General features: G+C 52.0%; 4 protein-coding genes across 6 annotated transcripts; all 4 read left to right on the top strand.

Moving 5' to 3' along the window:
• Positions 1-259: 259 nt before the first annotated feature.
• LOC142890215 (matrix metalloproteinase-17-like) lies at positions 260-6,400 on the top strand. Its single transcript, XM_076029092.1, has 10 exons — positions 260-1,452; positions 2,663-2,795; positions 2,910-3,054; positions 3,153-3,439; positions 3,642-3,818; positions 3,900-3,984; positions 4,103-4,185; positions 4,288-4,440; positions 4,849-5,109; positions 5,482-6,400. Exons 1-10 carry the CDS (start codon positions 1,375-1,377, stop codon positions 5,727-5,729), a joined length of 1,650 nt encoding a protein of 549 aa, XP_075885207.1. The 5' UTR covers positions 260-1,374; the 3' UTR covers positions 5,730-6,400.
• LOC142890216 (syntaxin-1A-like) lies at positions 6,264-9,149 on the top strand. Its single transcript, XM_076029093.1, has 8 exons — positions 6,264-6,402; positions 6,504-6,603; positions 7,098-7,172; positions 7,261-7,328; positions 7,434-7,542; positions 7,864-7,946; positions 8,028-8,156; positions 8,243-9,149. The coding sequence occupies exons 1-8, from the start codon at positions 6,382-6,384 to the stop codon at positions 8,387-8,389; spliced, it is 732 nt and encodes a 243-aa protein (XP_075885208.1). The 5' UTR covers positions 6,264-6,381; the 3' UTR covers positions 8,390-9,149.
• A 296-nt stretch (positions 9,150-9,445) lies between these two features.
• On the top strand, positions 9,446-13,233 carry rnf170 (ring finger protein 170). Of its 2 annotated transcripts, none has more exons than XM_076029090.1 (8): positions 9,446-9,752; positions 10,004-10,047; positions 10,489-10,644; positions 10,745-10,820; positions 10,908-11,022; positions 11,280-11,353; positions 12,076-12,207; positions 12,332-13,233. In XM_076029090.1, the coding sequence occupies exons 3-8, from the start codon at positions 10,505-10,507 to the stop codon at positions 12,599-12,601; spliced, it is 807 nt and encodes a 268-aa protein (XP_075885205.1). In that variant the 5' UTR covers positions 9,446-9,752; positions 10,004-10,047; positions 10,489-10,504; the 3' UTR covers positions 12,602-13,233. The 2 variants fall into 2 exon arrangements, with proteins under 2 accessions (XP_075885205.1, XP_075885204.1); XM_076029089.1 differs by having other exon boundaries at positions 9,448-9,752; positions 9,954-10,047.
• Positions 13,234-13,384: 151 nt separating this feature from the next.
• Positions 13,385-24,479, top strand: hook3 (hook microtubule-tethering protein 3). Of its 2 annotated transcripts, XM_076029087.1 has the most exons (24): positions 13,385-13,895; positions 15,617-15,702; positions 15,834-15,906; positions 16,004-16,054; positions 16,192-16,324; positions 16,486-16,553; positions 16,799-16,861; positions 16,951-17,034; positions 17,546-17,608; positions 18,206-18,510; positions 18,689-18,776; positions 18,866-18,979; positions 19,102-19,212; positions 19,344-19,428; positions 19,518-19,587; positions 20,067-20,207; positions 20,295-20,382; positions 20,655-20,689; positions 21,095-21,177; positions 21,262-21,362; positions 21,441-21,545; positions 21,680-21,751; positions 22,229-22,365; positions 22,990-24,479. In XM_076029087.1, the coding sequence occupies exons 1-24, from the start codon at positions 13,839-13,841 to the stop codon at positions 23,003-23,005; spliced, it is 2,229 nt and encodes a 742-aa protein (XP_075885202.1). In that variant the 5' UTR covers positions 13,385-13,838; the 3' UTR covers positions 23,006-24,479. The 2 variants fall into 2 exon arrangements, with proteins under 2 accessions (XP_075885202.1, XP_075885203.1); XM_076029088.1 differs by lacking the exon at positions 17,546-17,608.
• The last annotated feature ends 3,408 nt before the right edge of the window (positions 24,480-27,887 follow it).

Below are 27,887 nucleotides of genomic sequence, written 5' to 3'. Positions count from 1 at the left end.
TTAATGAACGATTCCCACTGGTGGCTGGAGCTCAGGAGGCTCCTCACAGCCAGCAGCTGATCCTCCACAGGGCCACCTGGAGCCTCGGTGGGAAGCTCTGATTGGCTGCTGCTGGGCCTCTGTAGCATCGTCCAGAGGTTCTGATCAAGGCCGTCTACTCACTGGATGAGCTCCTCGAGAAAGTTCACTGAAAATACAGGGAAGCTGTTTTATAATGCTTTCATTATGATTGTTTAATTTTAACTAAGAGGAAGTTTCATCGAGCCCCTTGCAGGCCTCCACTCACTCCTCCAGTTTTATCTGCTGCTCCCTGTCTGCACCACCGGGTGGCAGCGTGCTGTGCTTCCTCCTCACAGCCTTCTTGTTTATCTCGACTCTGCAGGCTGCGGCAGGAACTCAGCTGATGTCGTTGCCATGATATGGTGCCTGCACCTGTGTGTGTGTGCATGGGTGTGTCCGTGTGTGTGTGTGTGTGTGTTTATGTGTGTATATGTGACCGAGGGCACTGATGCCCTTCACACACACACACACACACACACACACACACACACACACACACACACACACACACACACACCCCCACAAGGTAATTTCCTCTTAACACCGTGCTGTCAGGCGGTATCTTAAGTTGCCACTAGGGGTCAGCACTGAGACCTGCCGCTGAAACAGGAACTTTGAGGCTCTGGTCTGCAGGAGCCTCCTGTTCAAATAGGAATCAGAGCAGCTGTGATTTTTCACATTTGGTTTTTTACTACATTGAGGGTCTGATTGGTCGTTTTTCTTGATCGACAACAATCAGAATCATCACAATCACGTCAGTCATCGCTGGAGCTGCTGGAGCTGCAGCAGCTGCTTCCAATTATAGTTTGGTTTCCTCCAAATTGACTTGACCCCTCCTCTCCTCTAGCACCTCCTCCTCCTCAGGCCCCTCCCCCATCCAATCCCCTCCTCCCCCCCAGCACCTCCTCCTCGTCAGGCCACTCCCCCCTCCTCACATCGTCTCTCACCCCCGGTGCAGAAACATCACAGCTGCAGCTGCTGCGACCCGGAGGAGCCGCTGAGACTCTTCTTGCTGCTGCTGCTCCTGCTGTTACTTCTCCTATTGCTGCTCCTCCTCTTCCACTTACTCCTGCTCCTCTTGCTGCACCTCCTTGACTTCCTCCTGCTACTCCTGCTGTTACTCCTCCTATTGCTGCTCCTCCTCTTCCTCCTGCTCCTCCTGCTGCTCCTCCCTGACTTTCCCCTGCTCCTCCTCCTCCTCCTCCTCCTGCTTCTCCTCCCTGCTGCTCCTGCTGCTATTCCTCTTCCTCCTCCCTCCACTCCTCCTGCTGCTCCTCTCGCTGCAGGATGAGCCTGTGATGGTGCAGGGAGGAGATGCTGCTGTTGGTGTTCATGCTGTGGTTGGCGGCACTGACCGTAGCGGCGGCCAGCGAGGAGGCGGAGCCTGGCGTGGTGAGTCCTCTCTCTCTGTCTGCACATATTGAGCCCTGACTGAGGTCCTGCTATGGTTCTTGTTGTGATCTTGGTTCTAGTTCTAGTCCTGATCCTGGGTCTGGTCCTGATCTGGTTCTGGTCTTGTTTCTGGTTCTGGTCCTGTAATTGGTCCAGTTTCTGGTTCTATAGTCCTGGTCCTGGTTCTGACTCAAGTCCTAGTCCTGGTCCTTGTCCTGGTCCTGGTCCAGCCATGCCAGACTGACTCCTGAGTTCCTCCTACCCTGGCTGATCTTTCCATCAGGATCAGCCAATCAGACGATGCTGTCGCCAGTTAGAGCAGAACTGTTGCTGTTTGCTGGATGCCAGCTGAGCTAGCTCGCTGTAGCTGCACCGCTAGCAGTGGCAGGTTTCACCAGCAGGGGGCGGCGTTCTCCTCGTCGCCTGCTGGCCCCGCCCCATCCCCATAGCTCCTCCCCCTCCCACTGGTCCCACCCCATTGCTGCTCCTCTGCTCTCGATGTCTTGGAGTTGCTTCACGACTGCTGGTCAGCCAACCAGCAGCAGCGTCTCCCATTGGTCGGCCGTGACCTCACAGCCGGGGGGCCCCGCCCAGGCCGGGCTCCCTGCAGTCAGGTCTATTTTGAGCTGAGGTTCCGCCCCCTCGCTCTGCTCGCCGTCCAGGAGGCCCCACGGTCGCCGGCGTTTCCAACCACAGTCCCACCACATCAGAGCAGGGAGGAGCCTGCTGGAAACATTCTCAGTGTGTGTGTGTGTGTGTGTGTGTGTGTGTGTGTGCGTGCGTGCATGTGCATGTGCGTGTGCGTGCGTGTGCGTGTGTGTGTGTGTGTGTAAGTGATGCACAATGGCAATGGAACTTCACTGGTGGAGCTCAGAGACACAAACTCTGGAGCTGCAGACTCAACAGCCACACACCTGTTTGGCAGCAGGTCAGTGTGTGTGTGTGTGTGTGTGTGTGTGTGTGTGTGTGTGTGTATCCAGTGTGGACTAGTGGGATGTCAGTAGGCGTTGCCCCCTGCGGGAGACACCAGGAGGTGAGCTGGGCTCTCTGGACCAGCAGCTGTGGCCAAAGTGGGATTATTATGTGATTCATTTAACACACAAACTGCAGTCTGGTCACAGCTGGACAACATCCCCACAGTAGAATAAGAAATGAAGGCACCTTCTCTGATTGGTTGTGTGTGTGTGTTGTGCTGTGCTGCCTCCTGCAGGACTGGCTGAGTAAGTTCGGCTACCTGCCTCCTCCCGACCCGGTGAGCGGTCAGCTGCAGACCAAAGAGGCTCTGAGCAGAGCCATCAAAGCCATGCAGAAGTTCGGAGGCCTGAAGGAGACTGGAGTCTTCGGTACGAGAACCTGTGTGTGTGTGTGTGTGTGTGTGTGTGTGTGTGTGTGTGTGTGTGTGTGTGTGTGTGCCTCCCTCCAGCAGGGGGCAGTCTACTCACTGTGCTGTGCTGCAGATGAAGCCACGCTGGCTCTGATGGAGACTCCCAGGTGTTCGCTGCCAGACGTCCCGCAGGGCCAGCAGGGGGCGGGGCCACGGAGGAGGAGGGGGCGGGGCCTGACTCCTCAGAGCAAGTGGAACAAGAGACACCTCTCCTGGAGGTGGGACACAAATACAGGCACACCCATACACACACGTAAACACACACACACACCTCCTGAACTCCTCCTCATTCTTCTCCTCCCTCCCTCCCCCCCAGGGTGAGGACCTTCCCCAGGGACTCGGCCCTGTTGGGTAGGGACACAGTTCGAGCCCTGATGTTTTACGCACTGAAGGCCTGGAGCGACATGGCGCCGCTCAACTTCCACGAGGTGGCGGGAAGCAACGCCGACATCCAGATCGACTTCACCAAGGACGACCACGACGACGGCTACCCCTTCGACGGGCCAGGGGGCGCCGTGGCACACGCCTTCTTCCCCGGAGAGAGGTTCACCGCCGGGGACACACACTTTGATGACGATGAGGCCTGGACCTTCAGATCTCCAGGTGGGTGGATGAGATGAAGATGATGATGACGATGATGATGATGATGATGATGATGATGATGATGATGATGATGATGATGATGATGAAGGGGAAGATGATGATGATGATGACGATTAATGTGGTGATGATGATGAAGAAGATGAAAAATGAAAACTCGAACTCGTGCTCGTGGTGCTAACAAGCTCCTCCCCCTCCCCCACAGACACTCATGGGATGGACCTGTTCGCCGTGGCGGTCCACGAGTTTGGCCACGCCATCGGTCTGGTCCACACCCCGGCCCTGGAGTCCATCATGAGGCCGTACTACAAGGGGCCCGTTGGAGACCCTCTAAAGTACCAGCTGCCCTACCAGGACAAGGTCCGCGTCTGGCAGCTCTACGGTATGACTCCTCCCCTGGTGATGATGATGATGATGATGATGATGATGATGATGTGTCCTATGTCATGTGACCTTCGTCCAGGTGTGAGGGAGTCAGTGTCCCACACTGACCGACCCAGTGCCCCGCTACAGGCCACGCCCACCCCAGAGGACCGCTTCAGCCTTGTGTGAGTGGAGCAGTCGACCACAAACACAGGGTTAGTGACATTAATGCGATCATATATCTGTGTGTCCTTGCTCCTCCTACCCCCAACCCCGCCCCTTCCCTGGTCCGGTTCCCCCCAGTCTGGCCCCAGACGCCCCTGACAGGTGTAGCAGCCCCTTCGATGCCGTGGCCCAGATCCGAGGGGAGGTGTTCTTCTTCAAAGGTACTGAGGCAGGAAGTGACCACCTGACCACCCAGGGCAGCTCTCTGATAGGTTGTGGGGCGGGGTGACTGCTTTCTGCTGACCACTTCCTGTCCGTCCTAGGGAGGTTCTTCTGGCGGCTGACCCGGGAGAAGCACCTGGTGTCTCTGGGTCCGGCTCAGATCCATCGCTTCTGGAGGGGCCTGCCCCCCACCCTGGACGGCGTGGACGCTGTATACGAGCGTCCCGGCGACCACAAGATCGTCTTCTTCAGAGGTGAGCAGCACTGAAGAACCTGCTGAGTGGCTGGGAGCAGCGTGTCACACTGCCCCCTGGCTGCAGCACCACACACTGCAAGAGCAGTTACACTGCTGCTGGACAGAGACAGACTGGGGGGATGGATGGATGGGTGGATGGATGATGGCTGAATGGATGGAGGATGGGTGGATGGATGGATGGATGGATGGATGGATGATGGATGATGGATGGATGATGGATAGTGGATAGTGGATGCATGGATGGATGGATGATGGATGATGGATGATGGATGGATGGATTGTTGATGGATGGATGGATGGATTGTTGATGGATGGATGGATGGATGGATGATGGATGGATTGCTGGATGACGGATGGACAAACGCCCGTCCCCCAGCTGACGCGCTGCTCACATCGCCCCCTGCAGGTCAGAAGTACTGGCTGTTCAAGGACAACATTGTGGAGGAGGGCTACCCTCGGCCAATCAGCGACTTCGGCCTGCCAGCGGACGGCCCGGTGGACGCCGCCTTTGTGTGGCTGCACAATGACAAGACCTACTTCTTCAGGGACGGACGCTACTGGCGCTACGATGACCGGCTGCGGAGGATGGACCCGGGCTACCCCAAGGACAGCTCGCTGTGGAAGGGCCTGCCCCCCGACCTGGACGACGCCATGAGGTGGTCCGATGGTGAGCGCCTCCCGCACGCTTCCCTCTCACTGGGCAGGCCTCACCGTAACCTTATTTATTAGCCTCGTACCTTTGACCACCAACATGGCAGTCCCATTTATTTCAATGGAGTCGCTCACCCAGCACGTCCAGGTTTACAAGTAATCAAAGAGAAAATTTTAACAAACAGCAAACAAACCTAAACAAACAAAAGCAAATGTAATATAATTCTCGTAAATCTCACGGGACAAGATCTTACAAGAGTTACGGCTTATGGGTTTCACACCATTCAATGGAAACACCTATGAATCGCAATTATACTCAGTTGAAATTTCAGAAATATTTGATTTTGAAAAACTGAAATGGAAACTCAGTTTGTCCCTGTCCCTGCAGGCTCCTCCTACTTCTTCAAGGGGCGGGACTACTGGCGGGTGGCGGGCGGTGACATGGAGGTGGAACCAGGTTACCCTCGCCCCATCGCCCGGGACTGGCTGCTGTGCGCTCACATGCAGTCGAACCCTCCGGACGGCGATGACGACCGCGGGCCGTGCTCCTGCACCTCGGCCGCACGCTGCTCACCCTCCACCACCGCCGCCGGCTGGCTGCTGGCGCCGCTGTGGACGCTGTGGCTCGTCGTCTAATCACTGAGCTTGCTGTGATGGCGCTGAACTCTTGGTTCCAGAACCTCCAGATGGTTCTTTTTTTTGAACAAATAAGGCCTCAGTCAGTGGTGGACATTCTGAGGATGGAACACACACACATACACACACACAACAATGGACGTCTCGACGGTGTGTGTGTGAGGTGGAGGTCTTTCTCCTCGAGACTAATGCTTTTCTAATTTCAAGTATTTTTGTAGAAAAAAAATAAAGTAACTCTCTCTTGATTGAATCAGTTGTGGTCACATGATGATGATGATGAGGGGAAGGAGGAGGAGGAGGAGGAGGAAGAGAAGAAGAACAGGTCTACAACCATCAGTTCCCTTCACTTCCGCCAGGTTCCACTGTGGACTGGCAGCGCAGCATGGACTCCTGGAGTAAGAGTGACACCTGCCGGCCACCGTGGCTTCCTACTCCGTGAGGCTACGTGACGCTGGCTGAGCCCGGCATCCGTTACAGCAGGAAGTGACCCTCAGAGACAGAAGTGAGCGGTCGACAGGTAGAGCAGGTAGAGCGGTAAGAGAAGAGAAGAAGAAAGAAATAAAACACCCGCGAGTTCCGCCGTTAGAAAAGGAAAAACATCGTGGCTGTGACGTCATCCCGCGGATACACCTCCAACTCCAGGTGACCGTCCATGGACGAGCTTTTCCAAACGGTAAGCTCGAGCGTCAAGTTCCACAAGCCAGAAGTGTGTGTGTGTGTGTGTGTGTGTATGCGCGAATTTGCGTCACGTTTTAAACGTGTGTGTGTTCGCAGGTGGCGGAGGTGACGCGCCTGCTGGAGAAGGTGAGCCGTCGGACGGAGCAGGTGAAGAAGAAACATGACGTCATCCTGTCCGACGCGACCCGAGACGACGGTGAGTTGTGTGCGTTGTGCGCTTGCGAGCAGATCCGACAGGTGTTTGCTTTGTTTGTGTGTGGCGGTGGGGGCGTGGGCTGGGGAAGGGCTGTCGGGTGACGTCACTCTCTGAGAATCAGCAGTGAATCTTGAAACAGTTTCAGAAAAATTTGTCATGTAAATATCATCAGTGATCAGTAATAATCAATGATCTGTAATTATTAATAATCAGTAATAATAATCAATGAGAGCTGCTGCAGAATTTCTGCTGAAACACTGGATGAGATAAAAGATGGGGGGGGGTCTGGAGCGGGCGGGGCCATGAGAAGGTGCGGGGTCAAGAGAAAGCGTGGGGTCAGGAGAGGGGGCGGGGCCATAATAAGGAGGCGGGTCTGTAGATGGGGGTGGGGTCTAGAGTGGGCAGGGCTACGAGAGAGGGGGCGTGGTCAGGAGATGGGGTGGGGCCTCTCAGTGTGTTTCGGCAGCCTGCTGAGGTTGTCCTGATGTCGTCAGCGGCCAGACTGGAGCTGGAGGCCCTGAACTCTGAGACCAGGAGGGACGCCGATGCCATCCGGGCCCGGCTGCAGGGTGAGTGGTCCACTTCCTGTTTCCTGCCTCCCCCCCCCCCCCTGCAGCAGCAGGAAGTGAGTCATCCTGCATCCTCACTGTCTCGCAGCCCTGCAGAAGCTCCTCCCTCAGGACCAGGGCGATGCCACAGTGCTGCAGCGAATCCACAGTAACCAGGTGTGACTCCGCCCCCCCCCCCCCCCCCCCCTACTCCTCCTCCATCCTAGCCTCCCCCTCCTCTCTCCCTCCCAGCCAATCACGCTCTGCCCCTCCCCCCTGCAGCTGGCCCACCTGACGCGCTGCTTCACCGATGTGATGCGGCGCCACCATGCGGCTCAGATGGGCTTCAGGGAGAAGATCAAGGCTCAGATCCAGAGGCAGCTGAAGATCGGTGAGGGGGTGGAGCCACGCTCTGATTGGCTGTCTGTGTTTATATACAGAATGCAGGGAAACTTAAACATTAATAAGGTTTATTTATATAGTTTAAAGTTTGGTGGGCCGGATTAAAAAGCTTAACGGGCCGCATATGGCCCCCGGGCCGTAGTTTGCCCATGCCTGGTCTAGAACCTAGATTGCTCCTGCTGATTTCGCGACGGTCAATGGTGCTTTTTGCTGCCACTTTTACACTTCACTGTGCATCCTGTGAGCATGTAACCAATAAAGTTCTTCAATCTTGAATCTTGAATTTTTAATCTTGAATCTTGTCTGTCAGTGAACCGGGACGCCACCGACGAGCAGCTGGAGGAGATGCTGGACCAGCCCCGCCACCGTCAAATCGCCATCTTCACGCCCGCTGTCAGTCCGCACTGTCACTCAGCGGTTAGCCCCGCCCCTTCTGCCCGCCAATCACACCCCTTTCTGTCCCCGCCCCCACAGGCAGTGGGCGTGTCCAGCCAGGCGCTGAGCGAGATAGAGCTTCGCCACCAGGACATCGCCAGCCTGCAGTCCAGTATTGAGGAGCTGGCCGACATCTGGAGGCACGTCGCCGCCCTGGTCGAGAGTCAGGTGACCTCCGGGGGAGGGGAGGCGGGGATTCAGAGGAGGCGTGGGTTCCCTGGAAGGTTAGGTTTACTGCGGTTTCGTCCAATCAGGGCGAGTTGGTGGACAACATTGAGCGGAACGTTACCAGTGCCGCTGAGTACGTGGAGGCATCGACAAAGAAGACCGACGACGCCGTCTGGTACAAGAAGAACCCCTACAAGGTCTTCAGGAGGAGCAATCAGAAGCCCTCACACTGACCTCCTGAAGCTGCCTCAGGTAACCCAGCCTGGCCACCAGGGGGCAGAGGGACACAGCAGTTCCTGCACTGAGCATTGCACCACCGAAATAAACAAACTGAAATAAATACATTTTAATTAAATACCCCTTTATTTCAGAGGTATGAAACTTGAAGAAATTATATTAATAGGAAGTAAGTCATAAAATAGCTTTCATTTCATCCGTTTTTCAGTGTTTAAAGAGTCATTTCAATGAAGAGCTAAATACAGTGGGGCCACAAAAACACTGATTTTGTTGAGCAGCTTTTGTTCATTTTCAGTGGACATTGAAGCACAATTTTTCTACATGTCGTCTACATGTATAATGGGATATGGAGAAAATGTGTGAACAATGTTATAAGGTAATATTGTGTGTTACCTTAAAAAGTTCTCAATAGTTAAAACATGAATATTGATTTTTTTTTAACGTTATTTAATCTCTTATTATACTGAGGTGCTATTACATTTTTGTTGTATAATTTCTATGTCTAAAGTTTAATATAAATGAGTTTAATGTATTCTATATAATATCATGGTCTGACTTGATGACATTAATTTTCTGTTTTTCACTTTGTCATGCAAATTGTCCAAAATGTCCAATTGTTCAACTGTTGTTTGACACGACAAAGCCTTAAAATCCCCTCCCAAGTTGAATGTACATACCCCTGTTTTGTTGATTATTTTTTATTTGTTTGTCAATTTTGTTAACTTCAAATAAAATAAAAAAAATAATTTTCAAAAACAACAACGAGAGAACACTTTCATTCCAAACTGAAGTAGACAGGGGCGGGCGGGGGGATTTGTTCAATAAATATCGGTTTGATATATTTTAATGACCATGTTCATAATATATTGCCTGTAGTCATTTTCTTCATATGGCAAATAGTTTTACGTCGATGAAAAATAATAGTTGCTCAGTAACCGTTAATCATTGCAGGTTGGAGCCACGTCGGCGTCCGTAGGTAGAGGAAATGACGTAACCAGGAAGAAGAGGTAGTTAGTTAGCCTACGGCGATCTCCACACACTTACATATTGATCAGCATCACATCAATGGCTGCTGATCAATATGTACATTTTGCCTCTGGCCAATCAATCAGCGTTTCTGTCCGACTGACGCCATGTTTCATAATTTCCTCTTTTCCACAGTCATTCCTCCAGTCCAGCAGGTGGCAGGGGCGCTAGCTGCCAGTTGCTAACCGCCCACCTATACTCCTCCCCTATTAGAAGAAGATTAAAATCTCTTGTTTTGGACCGACCGTCGGAGGGTCTCGGCGGGGACCCCGGGGCTGATCGACAGACATCCACACCCTGCAGTGACGAGTGGAAACACTCCGGCGGAGACAGGTGCGCTGCTTCTCTTCACAACTTCCGGTCTGTTGCCTCTGCACTTGTGTTGTTGGCGAATGACAGCCCGTAACCATATGCTAACTGGATGCTAATGCGCGACTTAGCCTCTGCAGCCCCCGTACAGATACGTTTTTGCGTGTCAGGAAAGTCAACTGCGTAAAACAAACGTTGAACTCATATATGTGTTTTTCTCGTTAGATGCGCCTCCGTGCCGTGTCGCTGTGTCGCGCTTCATCAAACTACTGCAGCTTCACAGGAGCGCCGATCAACTTCTCGTTTTCTTCATGTTTTGGTAGGTCCACCGCCTGTTTCTCATGGAAATTCAAAGGATTGATTGATTGTGTTTATTTCCAATATGCAAAAGAAGTTAAATAGGACAAAACAATTGACATACAGTATATATTTGAAAAGGAGTGAGAAGAAGTAAAACTTATTAATTCCTACCGCTTCTCCTTAAGTAACTTATAACAACTTCCTTGTCCTTGTAAACCTGTCTAGACACTCATGCTGATACTTTTAGTCAAAATAAGATGTAATACACACCTATAGAGTAATTATACACATATCTATCCATCTATCTATACAAACCACAACAAAACAACGTGTTCACAATGGCGATGATTATGGATTGTGTGTAATTTCATGTTATGTAATACTACTGTATACTACTACGAATACTACCACTACCTTAAAGAAGTGAGTAAGCTGAGATGTCATGGTGTTGTTGTTGCAGGCTATGATTGTAGGTGATGGAGGACAGTCACTGTGGGGACTTGGACTATCTGATCCAAGATGAGGATACGCTCATCGAAGGTGTGAGCAACCAGGTGCTGTTTGTGGTGGTGGTCAGCGTCACCTTCCTGGCGGGTCTCCTCACGCTGCTCTGCAGGTAACAAGGACCGAATCTTACACGCATTTTGCTCCATCACTGAATTTTCTTCTAGAATTTTCTGACTTAAGCTTTGTTGTTGTTATCATCTTTTCTTCAGACAAGAGGAGCAGAACATTCACCCTGAGAACCAGGAGCATGTCAGGGCCGTCCGGCAGCAGCTGCAAACGGAGCAGGTAACGTCAGCCGTGCCAGTTCCAAAGAATAAATGATGTAACATCCAGGTCTGTCTGTCTGTCTGTCTGTCTGTCTCTCTGACTCAGGATGAAACCTCTCAAGCAGAGGCCAGGCAGCAATATTACACCGACATGTCGTGTCCAGTGTGTTTGCAGCAGGCCGTCCTTCCCGTTGAAACCAACTGTGGGCACCTGTTCTGCGGTGAGAGAGTCCTGCAAACAATGATGCATGCAGAGTGACTTTGTCTTCTTCTTCTTTCGTCTTCCTAAAATTTTACAAATCATTTAATTTTAAGAAATAAAATTATTCTTAAAATTCAGGTGAATCTATTAAAGACACTTTTAGAATGGAGTTGTCTTTTTTTCTTCTTTTTTTTTAACTTCTTCTTCTTCTTCTTCTTCTTCTTCTTCTTCTCCTCCTCCTCCCCTCTTCCCCCTGGTCCCTCTGTCTGCTCACAGGCTCGTGTATCGTGGCCTACTGGAGGTATGGAACCTGGCTGGGAGCCATTAACTGCCCCATCTGCAGACAAATGGTGAGGCCCACAGCCATAACTCTCTGGTTAAAGTTTCAGTCAGTACCCCGGCGTTCACCTGTGGAGCCTAAACACACGTTGATGCTGATCTGTTGCCAAGTGGCCTCGTAAAGTTCTGGTCAGGGTCACTTCAGTTCAGTTCAAATGTTACTTTCAGCAGCAGGTGATGGTGGCAATGACGATGAGCAGGTAGATCCACACACTGACCACACAGGCGCCTCTGAACCCCAATCATGAACTGATGTGGGAAGCTCGTTGCCACGTAGGTTGACGAACATCTCCACCAGGGGGCGCCAGTAACCCCCAATTCACACCCAAAGCAGCTGCGGACAATGAAAGTCAGTGTGCGTGTTCCTATTTCAGAAGTGTGAAACCGCTGAAGCCGCTTTGGAAAAATATTCGGCTGTTCTATTTTTCACGCATTGCGGTAGAATCGTTGGATCTGGCTGATTTTCATCATAATATCCAATGAGGTGTATTTAGTTTTTGTATGTGCTGCTGCATTTTACTGTGAAAGGTCAACGTGACGTATCGGCTTCAACACTGTTCAGTTCGCCTGTCAAACAATGAAACAGCTTTGACTTTAAATCTGACACTAATGAAGATGCGTCCAGCTGCCGTACCTTTTTGTTCCCACTGGGGGTCGCCAGCAGTTTGAACTGGCTTCTGTTTCAGTGGCCTTGATGGTTCTGTGCCCCCCACGCCTCCTCTCTTCTGGTCAGGTGACGCTGCTCTTCCCGCTGTTCCACGAACACGCCTCCCCCCAGCGGGTGCAGGACGGCGAGGCCGAGCCCCTGCTCATCCTGCGCGACATCAACGACTACAACCGCAGGTTCTCCGGCCAGCCCAGATCTGTGAGTGCGCTCGCGTGGTTCTCAGCACCTGGAGAAACACCTGAGCTGCAGCGAGTAGACACTCAGAGGAACTTCCTGGTTTTATTCTTATCCTTTTTTCTCTCTCTCCTCCTCTTCTTCTCAGCTGATGGACCGGCTGCGGGACGTGCCCACCCTGCTCCGCCACGCCTTCAGGGAGATGTTCTCGGTGGGTGGCCTCTTCTGGATGTTCCGCATCCGCATCCTGCTGTGCCTGGTGGGCGCACTCACCTACCTGGTCTCCCCCCTGGACATCCTGCCGGAGGCGCTGTTTGGCCTGCTGGGCTTCATGGACGACTTCTTCGTCATCCTGCTCCTCTTCGTCTACATCTCTATCATGTACAGGGAGGTGGTGACGCAGAGACTCAATGGCTAGTGGGCGGGGCTTTGCTGCAAAGAGCAGAAAACCTCCTGCAGTTCCCGGGGTCATTCACCCGGGGGTGGGGTGGGATCCTGCAGGAATGTGTGAAGGTGCTTTGCTGACATCTTCTCTGCATCTGGGCTGTTCTCTCTGTGAATTGTTATTATTTTGGGGTTCCAGCTGTCTGACTGACTGTCAACAAACAAACAAACAAACACAGTGTTTCCTGTTTCCTGTTGGACCTTCATTCTGTTGGATTCACGCATAAGAACTGAGGAAAGTGCAGCTGAAACTACTGGAAGGTTCTGGTTCCAACACTCAACCTGAACCCTCGGCTGTTTTCTGCACATGTTTTTTTGTTGTAATTAGAAGGAGCAGGTGTGTGTGTTTTTTTTTTTTGCGGGCGTGACCCCTCGGCTGATGAATGTCTCAGATTGTCGTCTGTTCGTGACGGTGTGTTGCACTCTTCCTCTCCTCCCTCCTGCTGAGAACTGGTCGGATGAGAACAAACGCACGTGCCGCACGCAGAATTTGACGGACGAGTCGCCCTCATTTGCCGCATGGCAGTGTTACGCAAGGGCAGGTTGTGTTGTCACTTCAAGTCGTATCACGCGAATACAATCATTAAAAACCTGCTACAGTCTGCACACAGTCGACTTGTGTCGTGTCTGTACTTGCGTCCACATCTGAAGTTAAAGGAAAATCAAACGAATGTTCATTACGACTGCTGCTTCATCTTGTTTAACTCCATTATATTCTGTCCATTCTCAGGTTTTTATCTTCCACACACTGATACATTAGCCAAACAATCATCTAGGGGTCCAGAAAGCAGCATATTTAGCGTGTTAGGAGGGTGTTGGTGAGGTCACAGAGGGCTAGTTTGCAGCAGAAATAAAGGGGTGGACTCTGAAAGGACACGCTGCTGGTAGGGATCACCGGTATGCATAGTTTGGGACTATTTCAACTCCTTCTTATTCTTAGAGGAGCTGGGAGAGGTCAGGTGACCAGGAAACCCCTCCTTCCCACCCCACCCGCCAGCATTCCATGACAAACTGATGCCTCGAGGTATTTTCGGTTAGACTCCGCCCATCCCAAGCAGCCCTCCTCCGGCAGACGCGGGTCTGGCGAGGCGAGCGCTTCCCGCAGCCGTAGTCGGAGCGAGCGAGTAGCGACACCTCCAGAGAAGAAGCCGCCTAAAGTGCTCACTTCAGGCTTCGTTCACCTCGCAGAGTCGCTCCCCGGTTGGGTAACAATGACCACGTCCGAGTCTCTGGATCGAATGGAGCTGTGTGAGAGCCTCCTGACGTGGGTAAGGCGGCCGAACGGCGGCGGTTTAGGCTGCTTTTTCTCCGCTAGTTAGCACACGGTGGCTAACTGGACGAGCTAGCGGAAAATGACACTTTGGTTACGTAGACAGACCAGCTGTTAGCCGCTGCTACGCTAGTTAGCCACCAGGGTGGTGACCGCACAGTCACACTAAAAGACTGTCCGTGATTTACTTTTTTATTTATTTAATTATTTATTTATTTTTGAATTCCAACTTGTTGGCGTTTTGTTGTGTTTGTTGTGTCAGATATTGCGGCTTTTGGCAGTCACGTTACTGGCCATTTTTTGTGTTATTGACGTCTCGAGACCGTGGCAGCCTTTAAGTCTGGATTGTTGTTGTTCTCATTCGCCGTTTCTGATCGTTAACAAAAGAACGAAAATGTTATCATATTGTTGGATCAGACGATTGCCGGCGTTGTGCCCCGGCTGGTTTCCGATTTAACCGGTTTCCTTGCCGAACAGCTGCGGATGTGCTACGCCGCCGTCAGCAGATTCGACACGAATTCACAAACGTACACAAGATATAACTGACTATTTTAAAGTCGCAGCCCGCATCTATCTCAGCGAATATGCTTCTGTAAAAGAGCGCTACCTACTAGTGACATTTAAAAAATAAAAATAGAGAAATGTGCGTGACACGTGGAACAAACACGCTCACGGCGACACATTGGTACACCAGACAAGACAAGAGTTGCAGACTTTGTCATCATTATTATCATCATCAGCACCCACTAATGGTGACAGCAGCAGCAACAGCACAGTGTTGGGCCTCTCATCCAGCTCATCCCCGCTGCCTGGTCGGACCTGCATTCCTCACATACCTGTCATATGTGACGTCACAAGCGTGCGTCCCTGTCACACTGTCCTTAATGGAGACACAAGCTGCGTTTCCATGACCCGAGAATTGCGCGAAACCTAAATATCGCAATAAAAAATTGGTATTGGAAACACCTAAACTTATAAAATCTTCGATCACTGAAAGGTTTTTACACTTTCGTGAAGTGGTTTTTCCGACGTATCGTTACAGAGGTATATCGCAAAAGTGTCATGAGCTGCGTTTCATTGAACTGGTCATGTGACCCCGTACGTCATGTCCTGCGACGTGTAAATGCGGAAAAAGTGTTTCCATGACGCTTTTGCAATATACCTCGATATCAGTACGTCTAAAAACCACCTCATGAGAGCGTCAAAACCTTTTAACGGTATTTGAGAGGTTTTTCCCAAGTTTCCGTGTTTCCATTGCCAGTTTGTTTATTGCGATATTTAGGTTTTGCGCAATTTTAGGGGTAATGGAAGTGCAGCTATAGATGGCAGGGCAGACTTGAGGCGTTGCTAGAGGTTTAGAGTGCAAATGATTTTTATTTTTGTTGATCAGATTAATCCTCCTCCCACTCAGGAGGAGGAGGAGATTAATTATAATCTGCTGATTAATCAGATTCAGACCCAGATCGAGCGTTAATCTGATAAAAGAACCGAAGTCCCTCCACGGGCTCTCAACGCATTGTTCTGGGATTAGACTCACTGTACCCGGATCCAGCACGGTGTGCTGTTCAGCTTCCACCCACCTGGGTCCACCAGTGTCTCCCCCTGGTGGACATGATTGATAATTATGCAATTTATTTATCATTACGTTGATCATCGTAGATAATTTTCACCTACTGATTGATTGCTGATGGACTTCGGTGTGTGTGTGTGTGTGTCCAGATCCAGACCTTTGGTGTGGAGGCTCCATGTAAGACGGTGGATGACCTGACCAGCGGCATCGTGATGGCTCAGGCCCTGCAGAAAATGTGAGGATTGTGTATGTGTCTGTCTGTCTGTCTGTCTGTCTGTCTGTCTGTCTGTCTGATTGTGTGTGTGTGTCTGTGAGTGTGAACTGCGACTGTGTTGTTGTGACGGGTGTCATCGCCGCCTGTTGCAGAGACCTGGTTTACTTCAACGATGCCTGGATCAGCAGGATCAAGCCCGACGTGGGAGACAACTGGAGGTTAAAGGTCAGCCAGTCTGCTCCAGGTTGCGCCCTCATTGGTTCCCACCGTCGGCGGCGGTCTGAAGCAGGACAACCTGCGCTGTGTGTTTGTGTGTTTTCAGATCAGCAACCTGAAGAAGGTCCTGAAGGGCATCCTGGACTACAACCAGGAGGTGAGCAGGAGGTGTGAGGGAGAATGTTTGAGGAGGAGGAGGAGAAGGAGGAGGAAGTGGAGGTGGAGGAGTAGAAGGTGTGAAAGTTGACGGACGACAGGCGGGGATGACCTGCTCTCTGTCGCCCCCTGCTGCAGATCCTCGGCCAGCACATCAACGACTTCACGCTACCTGACGTCAACCTGATCGGCGAGCACGGCGACGCCGCCGAGCTGGGCAGGATGCTGCAGCTGCTGCTGGGCTGCGCCGTCAACTGTGAACAGAAGCAAGGTGTGTGTGTGTGTGTGTGTGTGTGTGTGTGTGTGTGTGTGTGTGTGTGTGTGTGTGTGTGTGTGTGTGTGTGTGTGTGTGTGCGTGTGCGTGTTTCTGAATCAGTGTGTGTGTGTGTGTGTGTGTGTGTGTGACTGCTGACTGCTGTGTCTCTCCTCCAGAATACATCCAGACCATCATGATGATGGAGGAGTCGGTGCAGCACGTCGTCATGACGGCCATCCAGGAGGTGAGGCGGCCGTCCTGATTGGCTGGATACAGAGAGTGGGGGAGGGAGGCTTGTCCCCCCCCCCCCCGCCCCTGACCTACCGTTGTTAATGGCACATTGGGAACATTTGTCTAACTACAGCAATAGTATAGTGCAAAGAGAAGGAAACATTATATGAATTAAAAAGAAATAAGAAATATAATAAGATAAAAAAAAAAATCCTGCTGCTGTTGTTTTTATTGTTGTTGTTGTTGTCTTTGTTGCAGCTGATGAGCAAAGAGACTCCGGTGGCGGGAGGAAACGACTCGTACGTGGACCTGGACCGACAGGTGAGGACGTCCTCAGGAGGAGCATCGAGACCGGGCCAGGTGTCCTACATAGGTGTTAATGCGTGTGCACGTGCGTGTGTGTGTCCCAGCTGAAGAAGACGGCAGAGGAGCTGAACGACGCGCTGGCCGCCAAAGAGGAAATCTCCCAGCGGTGCAGAGAGCTGGACATGCAGGTCAGTCTGACCTCTGACCCCTCGCGACCTCTCAGGGTTTTTTTTTTATTTTCTGATGGTTCTGGATGTCTTCGGTGTCTTGGCCGCGATTCAATCCGGTCGGGTTTTTGAGAACTCGTCTCCCTGCCCAGTTGAAGCCTGGAGCGTTGCTGTGAGTGTGTGAGTGACAGGAAATGAAATGTTGACGGCCGTCATTATTATGACTTCATTGGTTTATTGTTTTATTTTTAAAACAATTTTTTAGCCTGTGAGAGGTCTTTCAATTTTTAAATTGGATTTTGCTCGTGTGCAACATTAAGTTTTTTTTATTGTCTAGTGTTCAGCTTTGCTTTGTTTCTCCACATTCAAGTTGAAGCAAAACTTGTTTGGGTCCACATAAGTTAGCGAGTCTGCTGCTGTTTTGCCGGAGACTCAATTGGTGCGTGTGTGTGTCTGTGTGTGTGTGTATCTTGTTTCTGGCCCCGCCCACCCTCTGCTCCTCCTCCTCCTCCCCCTCCTCCTCCCCCTCAAGGCCGCCTGCGTCCAGGAGGAGCGAGCTAGACTGAGGTTAGACTTAGCTGAGCTAGAGGAGAGGGTAAATCCACCACCACTTCCTTCTGCAGCGCCACGGCCGTGTCGTGCCTGCATGTGTGTGTGTGTGTGTGTGTGTGTGTGTGTGTGTGTGTGTGCGGAGCAGCGTGACCCCACCCCCTCTTCATTAACTGGCCCCGCCCTCCCCGCCCGGGTGTGTTTCCGCCAGCTGTTGTCGAGCTGCTTTTGAATTGAAAGGCGCTGATGTTCTGGAGAGAAGCCACAGAACCAATCAGACGCCGGGGGTCCAGGTCATGTGACCCAGGGGGGGCGGGGCCGGACGTCTCGAGCTGTTGCACCTCGTATCGTGCTGTTTCTCAGCGTCCAGCCAAGCTAAGCCCCGCCCCCCCTCCTGTGCTTGGCACTGCCCCGTGCTTGGCCCCCCCCCGTGTGTGTGTGTGTGTGCGTGTGCGCTTGCTGTGGTTTTATCACACTGCTTGAAATAAGACATTAGAGAAATTTAAACACCTCCTGGTGTCTTGTTGATTCTAATCTGTCGCTCTGATCTTCATCTTCACTTCCTGCTTTAATCCCCGCCCCCTGCCCCGCCTCTTCTTCCTCCTCCTCCTCGTCCTCCTCGTCCTCCTCCTCGCTCACACAGGTGGCAGCCCTCCAGGAGGAGAAGAGCAGCCTGCTAGCGGAGAACCAGGTGCTGATGGAGAGACTCAACCAGTCCGACTCCATCGAGGACGTGAACAGCCCGGCGGGCCGCCGACACCTTCAGCTGCAGACCCAGCTGGAGCAGCTGCAGGAGGAGACCTTCAGGCTGGAGGCGGCCAAGGACGACTACCGGATCCGCTGCGAGGAGCTGGAGAAGGAGCTGCTGGACGTCAAGTCGCAGAACGAGGAGCTGACGGCGCTGGCGGACGAAGCTCAGTCACTAAAGGACGAGATGGACGTTCTCAGGTGAGAGAAGCTCCGCCCACCACCACCTGGGAGGGCAGGGGGGGTGAGGGTTAACGTCTGATCCTGAGGAGGAGGAAAATGAAGAAGAAGAAGAAGAAGATCATCCAGGAAGAAGGCCCCGCCCCCTTTCTCTCTCTCTTCCTGTCTCGTCAACAAGGTCGTTCTTCTTCTCTTGCAGACATTCTTCGGACAAAGTGTCCAAGCTGGAGGCCACGGTGGAGCACTACAAGAAGAAGCTGGAGGACATGGGGCTGCTCAGGAGACAGGTGAGACACACTCCCACACTCCCGCACTCCCGCAGGTCAGCAGCCTGACGCGCGTGTGTGTGTGTGTGTGTGTGTGTGTGGTCCCTCAGAACAAGCTGATGGAGGAGAAGAACACGGTGCTGGTGCAGAGCAACATGGGCCTGGAGGAGGAGCTGCGCAAGGCCAGCGCCGCCAAAGGCCAGCTGGAGACCTACAAGAGACAGGTGTGTGTGTGTGTGTGTGTGTGTGTGTGTGTGTGTGTGTGTGTGTGTGTGTGTGTGTGTGTGTGTGTGTGTGTGTGTGTGTGTGTGTGTGTGTGTGAACCACTGTCTGCTGTCTGCGGCAGGTGGTGGAGCTCCAGAACCGGCTGTCAGAGGAGTCCAAGAAGGCCGACAAGATGGAGTTCGAGTACAAGAGGGTGAAGGAGAAGGTGGACTCACTGCAGAAGGAGAAAGACGTAAGGAGGGGGAGGAGGAGGAGGTGGTCGAAGAGGAGGAGGTGCGGGCTCGGCTAGACCTGAGACTGTGTGTGTGTGTGTGTGTGTGTGTGTGTGTGTGTGTGTGTGTGTGTGTGTCTGTCTCCCTCCAGCGGATGCGGACCGAGCGGGACTCCCTGAAGGAGACCATCGAGGAGCTGCACTGTGTCCAGGCTCAGGAGGGCCAGCTGTCCGCAGGTAGGAGGTCCTCCTCCTCACCTCCTCCATCCGGGTGGGTCTGTCCCCCCTGACCTCACGCTGCTCCTCCCCCCTCCCTCTTTCCTCAGGTCTGCTCCCATTGGGTGGTGGCGGCGGCAGCGACTCCCTGGCGGCGGAGATCACCACGCCGGAGATCAGGTGGGACCTGAGAGCCTCCCGCTGGCCAGTGGTGGAACAGCTGTGAGGGCCTGCAGGAGGGGCCGCTGGAAGAAAAAAAAAAAAAATTCAAGTGAGATTAGCAGGAAGGAGGTGATGTCACTTCCTGTCAGCTGGAAACAATAACGTTGTTTCTGCTCTGCCCACTCTCTGCCCCTCCCCCATCTGGGACTTATCAGTGGGGTTTTTTCTTATATTTAACATAAACCAGCTGACACTAAGCCCCTCCTCCTCAGATGATCATTACAGTTGAATTATTATTTTTAATTTGGATCAGGTTAATCTGGATTCTGAGGCTAAAAACAACAACAACATTGCAAGCTGCCACTAGAGGGTGCTGTTCCCCTGTGGTTTGAGGCTGTGTGTGTGTGCAAGGAGCAACTGATCTTCTGACCTTCCTCCTCCTCCTCCTCCTCCTCCTCCTCCTTCTCCTCCTTCTCCTCCTTCTCCACCTCCTCCAGGGAGCATCTAATCCGCCTGCAGCACGAGAACAAGATGCTGAAGCTGGAGCAGGAGGGCTCGGACAACCAGAAGATCGCGCTGCTGCAGAGCCTGCTGGAGGACGCCGGGCGCAGGGCCAGTGAGCTGGAGACCGAGAACAGGTGAGGGTGGAGGTGGTGGAGGCGGAGGGGGAGGGATGGAGGCGGAGCTCCCGGTCTCACTGCTGCCGCTGCTGCTGCTGTGTCCAGGCTGATCAACCAGCGGCTGATGGAGGAGCAGAGTCAGGTGGAGGAGCTGCAGAGGTCGCTGCAGGAGCACGGCGCCCAGGACGACCACGTGAGAAAAATCTTTGTCGTCGTCGTGCTTTGCAGAGCAACCAAATGAGACGCAGTAAAATAAAATATGTACTTTTATTAAAATAAAATGGAAAAAAAAGCACACAGTAAAAATATAATAATTTGGAAATGCATTGATGACTGCGCTTCAGGTGTGTTTTCAAAGTGCAGGCGGCCCCCTGCTGGATGCGAAGGGACCTGCGGATGAAGTTTCCGATGAAACGCTGGCATCAATAAAACAATCTTCTGTTTTCCTTTCTTGCTTTCTTTTAGTCATCCATCCTGAAGAAGAAGTATGAGGAGCACATGTAAGTGCTGTGTGTGTGTGTGTGTGTGTGTTCTGCAATGCAATGAAAATAGCTTCACCCTTACATTTGGTCTACATTCATAATAATCTCAGTCTGTTTGGTAAACCTCCAGTTCTAAGTTCTTGGCCAGATGCGTCCTGCTGAATTGACAGATATAACAGAGTGTAATCTGCAGAACCAAGTGATTTTACGTTATGTTTTCTAATAATACTTCCAAGAGACACATAACGTTACACAGCGTTCTGAAAGATACGATCTAAACGAATTAGTGCTGCTGCGTTTGATACGGATCGTCGCGATAGTCTTCTAGTTAGATTAGACGGTGTTCATGGCATTGAGATAGATAGAATTCCTGGGGTGTGTTTGTGACCAGTAGAGGGCGCTGATGCTCACCTTGTCCCCCAGGGAGAAGCTACGGGAGCTGAACAACGAGCTGCTGAGGAAGAACGCCTTCATCGACGACATGGAGCCCAAGTACAACGCCAGCAGTAAGTGTGGCGGCGTCTGACCCCACTCCCTACATCCCCCCCGCACCCACACCTGACTGTGTGTCATGTGACCACCCCCTGCAGGCCAGCGGGTGGACGAGCTGGAGGACGCCCTGAAGAAGAAGGACGAGGACATGAAGCTGATGGAGGAGCGCTACAAGAAGTACCTGGAGAAGGCCAAGAGCGTGAGTCGCACAGCCGCCACGGCCGCGCAGCCCACTCCTCCGCAGTCACGTGACCCTGACTGGCCAATCGTCTCACAGGTGATCCGGACGCTGGACCCCAAACAGAACCAGGGCTCCGGGCCCGAAGTCCAGGCCCTGAAGAACCAGCTGCAGGAGAAGGAGAGAATGCTGAACTCGCTGGAGGTAGAGAGAGAGAGAGTGTGTGTGTGTATGTGCAGCTGTGTGTGTATGTGTGTGTGTGTCTCTCTCTCTCTCTCTCTCTCTCTCTCTCTCTCTCTCTATCTCTCTCTGACTGTGTGTCTCTCCGTCCCTCACAGAAGGAGATGGACAAGACGAAGGGTCAGCGGGATTACGAGGAGAAGCTCATCGTGTCTGCCTGGTACAACATGGTACGAAGCCCCGTCCACTGCCTGGCCCCACCCCCACCCCCCTCACCTCACCTGTTTCCCACCTGACCCTCATTTATTCAACACATTTTATTTTTGCCATTTCCTCAAACAGGACTTGAAATCACTTGAATTCCCGGAATTCAAGACAAACTTTGTATGAGGATGGTAAAAATAGATCTCTAACTAATTTTAAGTAATAGTATCAAACACATTTCTCAACTGGTGGGTTGCGACCCCGAGGTGGGTCTCAGAGCTGTTGCAACTTCTTGAGGACAAAAAAAATTGTGGAACCACTGCACTGCTATATTCTCATGGCCACCAGAGGGCAGTGTGCTCCCGTTAAAAAGCGCTGCTCTCACTATTACACTTCTCATCACTGTGAGCCACAATGTAGGTTTGATTGGGTTTATTTGATTGAACTGTTTTCCCACTGACGTGTCCGTGTTGTGCTCTGCTGCCCCCCGGTGGCCTCCTCAGGGAATGTCCCTGCAGAAGAAGGCGGCTGAGGACCGGCTGGCCAACAGCGGCTCGGGTCAGTCCTTCCTGGCCCGCCAGAGACAAGCCACCAGCACCCGCCGCTCGTACCCGGGACACGTGCAGCCCGCCGCCGCCAGGTAGAGGCCCCGCCCCCGGCCCCGTCCCCTCCCCTGCCACCCCCCACCCCCTCCCACCAGGCCTGCAGACGGACGACCAGCTGACAGAACTCTCTCAACCCGCCCCAGCAGAGGCTCTCTCTGCCTCCAGCCAATCAGAACCAATCAGAACCCTGTTGCTAGGCAGATGCAACGAAGTTGCAGGAAGTGACGTCGCACCCCGGCCGTTTCACTGTTTTTTTTTTTTTGTTTGTTTGTTTGTTACATGACACAGCGGTGCAGATGTAGATCAGAGGTCATGCAGAGGTCATCCTGTCCTCCAGGGGGCACCACAGCCAACCGACTCGCATGTTCAGTTACTGTAGGCGGGTTTTCACCCGGAGGTCCACCTGGACGCCGGTGGTGGAACCTCCAGCCCGGAAGGTTCTGACATTTCACGCGTTAATTTCAATGAGCAACCTCAACACGCCACAGGTGTGGTCAGCGCTGTGATTGGTCGGCCCACTGTCTCTCACAGGAAGTGGTCTGCCTCCTCCTCTTCCTCCTCCTCCTCTTCCTCCTCCTCCATCTTCTTCTTTTTCTTCTCATCCCGACGGCGTCGCACTAACACCTCTTGTCCTCTGTTGTCTCCTCCCCCTTTTACAGCGATGTCACTGCATGACTTGACCGGGGCGATCTGACCCGCCCTCCGCCCACCGTGCATGACCGCACCCTCCCATCCCCTCTCGGGCCCCTCCCCCACCCATCATGTGTTTGCATGACTTTGCTTTGACTGTGGCAGCAGCAGCAGCAGCAGAAGCAGCAGCAGCATGAGCACTAACACCGCCCGGCCGAGCGCTAACACGCTACCACTCGTCTTCGGGATCCCTTGGTGACATCATCATCATCATCGTCGTCTTTATCATCATCAGCATTAGCATCAGCACGTCTCTCCTAGACAGAAAACTGGAGGAGTTTTTCAGTCCGAAGTGTTTTTATATAAACAGCGATTGAGAGAGATGGCGGAATCCTCCAGTTCAGTGCCTTTGAAAAATGTCCGATTTCTCGGTGACTCTGAAGCAGAAGAATCGCGCTGAACGAGGGACTTTGCTTCTCTTTTTAAACCACCTGTTACATTTTCTCACCCTGGTTTCATTCAGGCCATGCATTTTTGTAACTTTTATTTTGAATGGCTTATTTATTCCTTATTGCCACATGTACAGCAGTGTTTCCCTTTTTGTATTAGTATTATCATTATTATTATTATTATTTAGTATTACTTTTATCACTCTTCCTGTTACATTTTACGTCAGCTGCCCAGAAACCACTTTGAATTTTTAATGCGACAGGCCTCCAGACTTGAAAATGAGAGAAAAGAAAAGAAACAAACAAAAGAACAAAACTTCAAAACCTTTCAGTCGGGATCCGTTAGGTGTCGCCGACCGGTGTGGGCGTGTCCGGCTGGCTCTCGGGCGTTTTGATTGGAGGAAGAGGGCAGGATCGCTACTCCGAGCGCTGTCAGAAAATAACCCGGAGCCACTTCCTGTCCGATCGGCCGTCCGTCCGTCCTCAGCCACAGCCAGGAGTCGGTCGGAGGCGGCACCCCTCCACACAGCCAGGGGGCAGCACCGCACTGCACCGCACCCTCCGCTACCCTCCCCTGCCAGCTGCTACCTCATCTCCTGCAAGGAACCAGGAAATGTTACGCAGTGCACCTTTAGTGTCTGTTACTGTTAGATTGTTACTGGATAATCTGAGGTCATCGTCATTCAGGATTTGGTTGATTTGTTTCTCTTCAAAACTTCCAACTTCATATCTGTATTAAGAAGGAGAAGAAGAAGAGGAAGCAGAAGCTGTAACTTGAAACAAGTGTCGCAGTGATTCCTGGGGAAACTTCGGCCGCTCTGCCTCAAACCTGCAGTGTTTTTTTAAAAAAAATCCTCCCATTTTTTCATACTTAAAAGTAGGAGAGCGCCACCTACTGGCCGAGGTTTTCTAAGACCGGTGTACAGGCAGTGTGTACATAGTGTGAGCCAGAGTGGGTTGGGGGTGGGGGGTGGGAGTGTCAGGGGGGGTCGAACCAACACGTGCTTCCAACACTGCGACTCTCGGAAATGTGGTTGTAAATAAATAAATAAATAAAAGCTTGTATAAAATATGACGGCGTCCCGTCCACTTCTTTCCACCTGGTGGCTGAGGTGGGAACTGCATCATTTGGGTTGCGCACACACACGCAGATGCACATCACACACACCAGAGGTCAAGCTAGACTTTTTCATTATCTGTCACTTACTCCACCTGGTGGCCGCAGTGGGATCTGCATCCACAGTTGCAGCCGAAACCACCTTGGGTCACACACACATACGCGCACACACACACACACACACACACACACACGCACACACTGTTCTGTTTCATGGCAAATTTCTGTTGTAACGTCCCACACTGGGCCTTCAAGCGAGGCCCCCTGGTGGCAGGCTGCTGTATCACAGCTTCTGCTTCTTATTGGACGAGCACAGTGCCAGTAGTTCCAAGGGATGTCACATATTCTGCCTTATTATTATTATTAATGGAAGGAATTGCCCTCTCGCTCTGTTACGCACACACACACACACACACACACACAGGGAGGTGAATAATGAGGTGTCATGTCTGCCTCTCATGCTGGGACCTGCATTCATGCCTCATCCATTCATGTCATCTTCCATAATCCATCTGTGGACACACACACCCACCCCCCCCACACACACACATGGGTCGGTCAGGTCATGGTGCTGAAAGATTAAAACCACTATTGAGACTAATGACAGTTGGGGGTTGCCCCCACAGCCCCCCCCCCCGCTCCTTCAGTGTCACCAGCCCCTATTGGTGGAGCTGGCTGAAGCCCCGCCCCCTTGCATCTGCGATGGCTGCAGGCCGTTATTATCATTGTTGTACATTGACGGGAAAATGACTGATGGCTGCCAGACGGGAGCTGAGTCCATCTTCTCACTGACATCTGGGGAAATATTCTCCGCCAGTTGTCATGAGACAAATGTGCCCTTTGTTTGTGCGTTAGTGTGTAAACCAGCGGTGGGCAAAATTTTTGATTCGTGGGCCACAAAGGGTTCTAAAATTTGGCGGAGGGGGCCGGAGCAGCAGCAGATGGATGGAGTGTTTTGGTGACCCACCTCTTAGGAGTAAGAAATATATCGTGGGATGTGCAGAAAACATGTTGCTTTATTGTCAATTCATCAGGAACAATAGTGTGACAACAAAATCAGTGTCTTTGAAGCCCCACGGTATTTAGCTCTTTATTGAAATGACTTTTAAAACACTGAAAAAATGGATGAAATAAAGCGATTTTACAACTTACTTACGAGTCATATCATTTTGGTGGGACAAATTAAATAGCTTAACGAGCCGCTATTTGGCCCCCAGGCCATAGTTTGCCCATACCTGGTGTAAATGTTGGCTGAAAATTCCCCAAGATGACTGCTAGAGCAGAATTTTTTCTGGTTAAAGTTTTAAAAGTAGGAGCGTCTCACGTCGCCTCGGCTCGCTGGTGACAACAGGAAAATTAAAAACAAGTCAAAGTGGCGGCGCCCTCTGCTGTTTGATTCACAGAATCTTCCCGACGGCAGAAATCAAAGTGCGAATATTGTTCGTCAGCCCTTGGGGGGACGCCACCTGGAGGTCTCAGGCTGAAGTTGCGTCCTCTTCCTGGTCGTTTTCTTGCAAGGGGTTGAATCATTGAAGGGAGGGGGAGGAGGAGGAGAAGGAGGAGAAGAAAGAGGAGGGGGTGGGGGTGCTGGAGGAGGCGGTGCTGGAAGGAGAGCAGGGGATGTCAGAGAGGTGAGAAGGAAAAGAAAGGAAGGAGGTGGGAGGAGGAGGAGGAGGTGAGGAAGTCAGGAGGTCTTTGTTTATGTCCTTCTCCTCCCTGTATGTGTGTGTGTGTGTGTGTGTGTGTGTGTGTGTGTGTGTGTGTGTGTGTCTCCCGTTGCCGTGTTGTCATATTATGGTCTGTGTGTTGTGATGTTTCTATCTGTGTGTGATCGCTACAGCTCCCCTCAGCCACAACACACAGCCCTCCGCGGGCACTGCCCCCTCCCCCCGCCTCAATAAGAGATGAGGGGCACGCACGCACACACACACACACACACACACACGCTCTGCCTCGCCTGAGACTTTACACTGCGCTGAACACGAACGTTAAGTGGATGTTTGCACGCGAACATGGCGGCTGCAGCAGCCACTGCTGGCCAGCGGCGGCGCTAGAGAGCCTCGTCAGGACCAGGACGGGGACAGTTGACCTTCAAGGTGTCATCACCTGACCTTCAGCAAACACCTACCTGACCCCAGCAGAGAGAGAGAGTGAGGAGGAGGAGGTGGGGGTAGGGCTGGGGAAGGAGGAGGAGGAGGAGGAGGAGGAAAGGAAAGGAGGAGGAAGAAAGGGAGGATATTAAGTAGGAAGAGGAAGAGGAGGAGAAGATAAAGGAGGAGGAAAAGGAAGGAGGAGGTAAAAGAGGAGGAGGAGAGAAGAAGAAGAAGAAGACAAAGAAGGACAGAGCTACTGAGAGCTTCGCAGTTTTTCTTCGTCTGATGTTCACTGTTGTCTGGAGTCTCGACACTGAATCATGTTTCGATGAGTTTTGGCAGCTGAGCTCCATCCTCACCACCTCCTCCTTCACCTCCCCCACCTCCTCCTCCTCCTCTCAGGTGAGCCAATTAACGAGCCTCTTTATCTTTTAATGAAGTGGCTGGATTAACGACTGGCCGTCTGGGCCGGCGGTGGGAGTCTGAATCACTGAGTCCTCCAGTCTGAATCACTTCTGAAACCCCTCACTGTGCTGAGTGCAGGAGGAGGCGCAGCCACAGCAGGTGGGAGTGACCTCCACTGACTGATGACTGATTGATTCACTGACTGACTGACTGAATCACTGACTGACTGATTCATTGCTTCTCCGATTCACGGACTGACTGACTGATTTACTGACTGACTGACTGATTCACTGACTGATTGACTGACTGACTGACTGACTGACTGATTCACTGACTGACTGATTGACTGCTTCCCTGATTAATTCACTGACTAACTGACTGACTCATTCACTGCTTCCCTGACTAATTAACTGACTGATTCACTGAGTCACTGACTGGCTAGCTAATTCACTGACCAACTGACTGACTAATTCCCTGACTGATTCACTGAGTCACTGACTGGCTAGCTAATTCACTGACCAACTGACTGACTGATTCCCTGACTGATTCACTGACTGACTCCCTGGCTGACTGATGGATGAATCAGCTGACGAGGGTAAACACAGTTTGTAAGATACACTTCTCTTCTCCTCCCACATCCATAATTCATCCAGCAGCATCACTCTTTCATGAGCAGAGCCGCTAACACATAATTCATAAGTCAAGCCGCTGAAAGTAGGACAGCCAGATACAGGGGTGTGGGGGGGGGGGGGGGGGGTGGGGGTGGAAGAGGAGAAAAGGGCGAGGGGGAGCAGGTGAGGAAGAGAGGGGAGGAGGAGAAAAGAGAGGGAGAGAGATGAGATGAAGATGGAGGGAGAGGAGAG

The sequence above is a fragment of the Nelusetta ayraudi genome, unplaced genomic scaffold, assembly GCF_046127955.1.
Source record: "Nelusetta ayraudi isolate G7.1 ecotype Tasmania unplaced genomic scaffold, CSIRO-AGI_Nayr_v1 ptg000026l, whole genome shotgun sequence".
NCBI lineage: Eukaryota > Metazoa > Chordata > Actinopteri > Tetraodontiformes > Monacanthidae > Nelusetta > Nelusetta ayraudi.
Note: the sequence above shows the minus strand (reverse complement) of the source record. Positions and strands in the feature narration are given on the sequence as shown.

Coding starts and splice junctions, on each gene's coding strand:
- LOC142890215 (XM_076029092.1), top strand. CDS start 1,375: ATGCTGCTGTTGGTGTTCATGCTGTGGTTGGCGGCACTGACCGTAGCG. Junction 3,055..3,152: donor AAGAGACACCTCTCCTGGAG/GTGGGACACAAA, acceptor CCTCCCCCCCAG/GGTGAGGACCTTCCCCAGGG. Junction 4,441..4,848: donor CAAGATCGTCTTCTTCAGAG/GTGAGCAGCACT, acceptor CGCCCCCTGCAG/GTCAGAAGTACTGGCTGTTC.
- LOC142890216 (XM_076029093.1), top strand. CDS start 6,382: ATGGACGAGCTTTTCCAAACG. Junction 6,403..6,503: donor TGGACGAGCTTTTCCAAACG/GTAAGCTCGAGC, acceptor GTGTGTTCGCAG/GTGGCGGAGGTGACGCGCCT. Junction 7,173..7,260: donor CATCCGGGCCCGGCTGCAGG/GTGAGTGGTCCA, acceptor ACTGTCTCGCAG/CCCTGCAGAAGCTCCTCCCT.
- rnf170 (XM_076029090.1), top strand. CDS start 10,505: ATGGAGGACAGTCACTGTGGGGACTTGGACTATCTGATCCAAGATGAG. Junction 10,645..10,744: donor CTCCTCACGCTGCTCTGCAG/GTAACAAGGACC, acceptor TCTTTTCTTCAG/ACAAGAGGAGCAGAACATTC. Junction 11,023..11,279: donor CTGTGGGCACCTGTTCTGCG/GTGAGAGAGTCC, acceptor GTCTGCTCACAG/GCTCGTGTATCGTGGCCTAC.
- hook3 (XM_076029087.1), top strand. CDS start 13,839: ATGACCACGTCCGAGTCTCTGGATCGAATGGAGCTGTGTGAGAGCCTC. Junction 20,208..20,294: donor GAGCTGGAGACCGAGAACAG/GTGAGGGTGGAG, acceptor TGCTGTGTCCAG/GCTGATCAACCAGCGGCTGA. Junction 21,752..22,228: donor TGTCTGCCTGGTACAACATG/GTACGAAGCCCC, acceptor TGGCCTCCTCAG/GGAATGTCCCTGCAGAAGAA.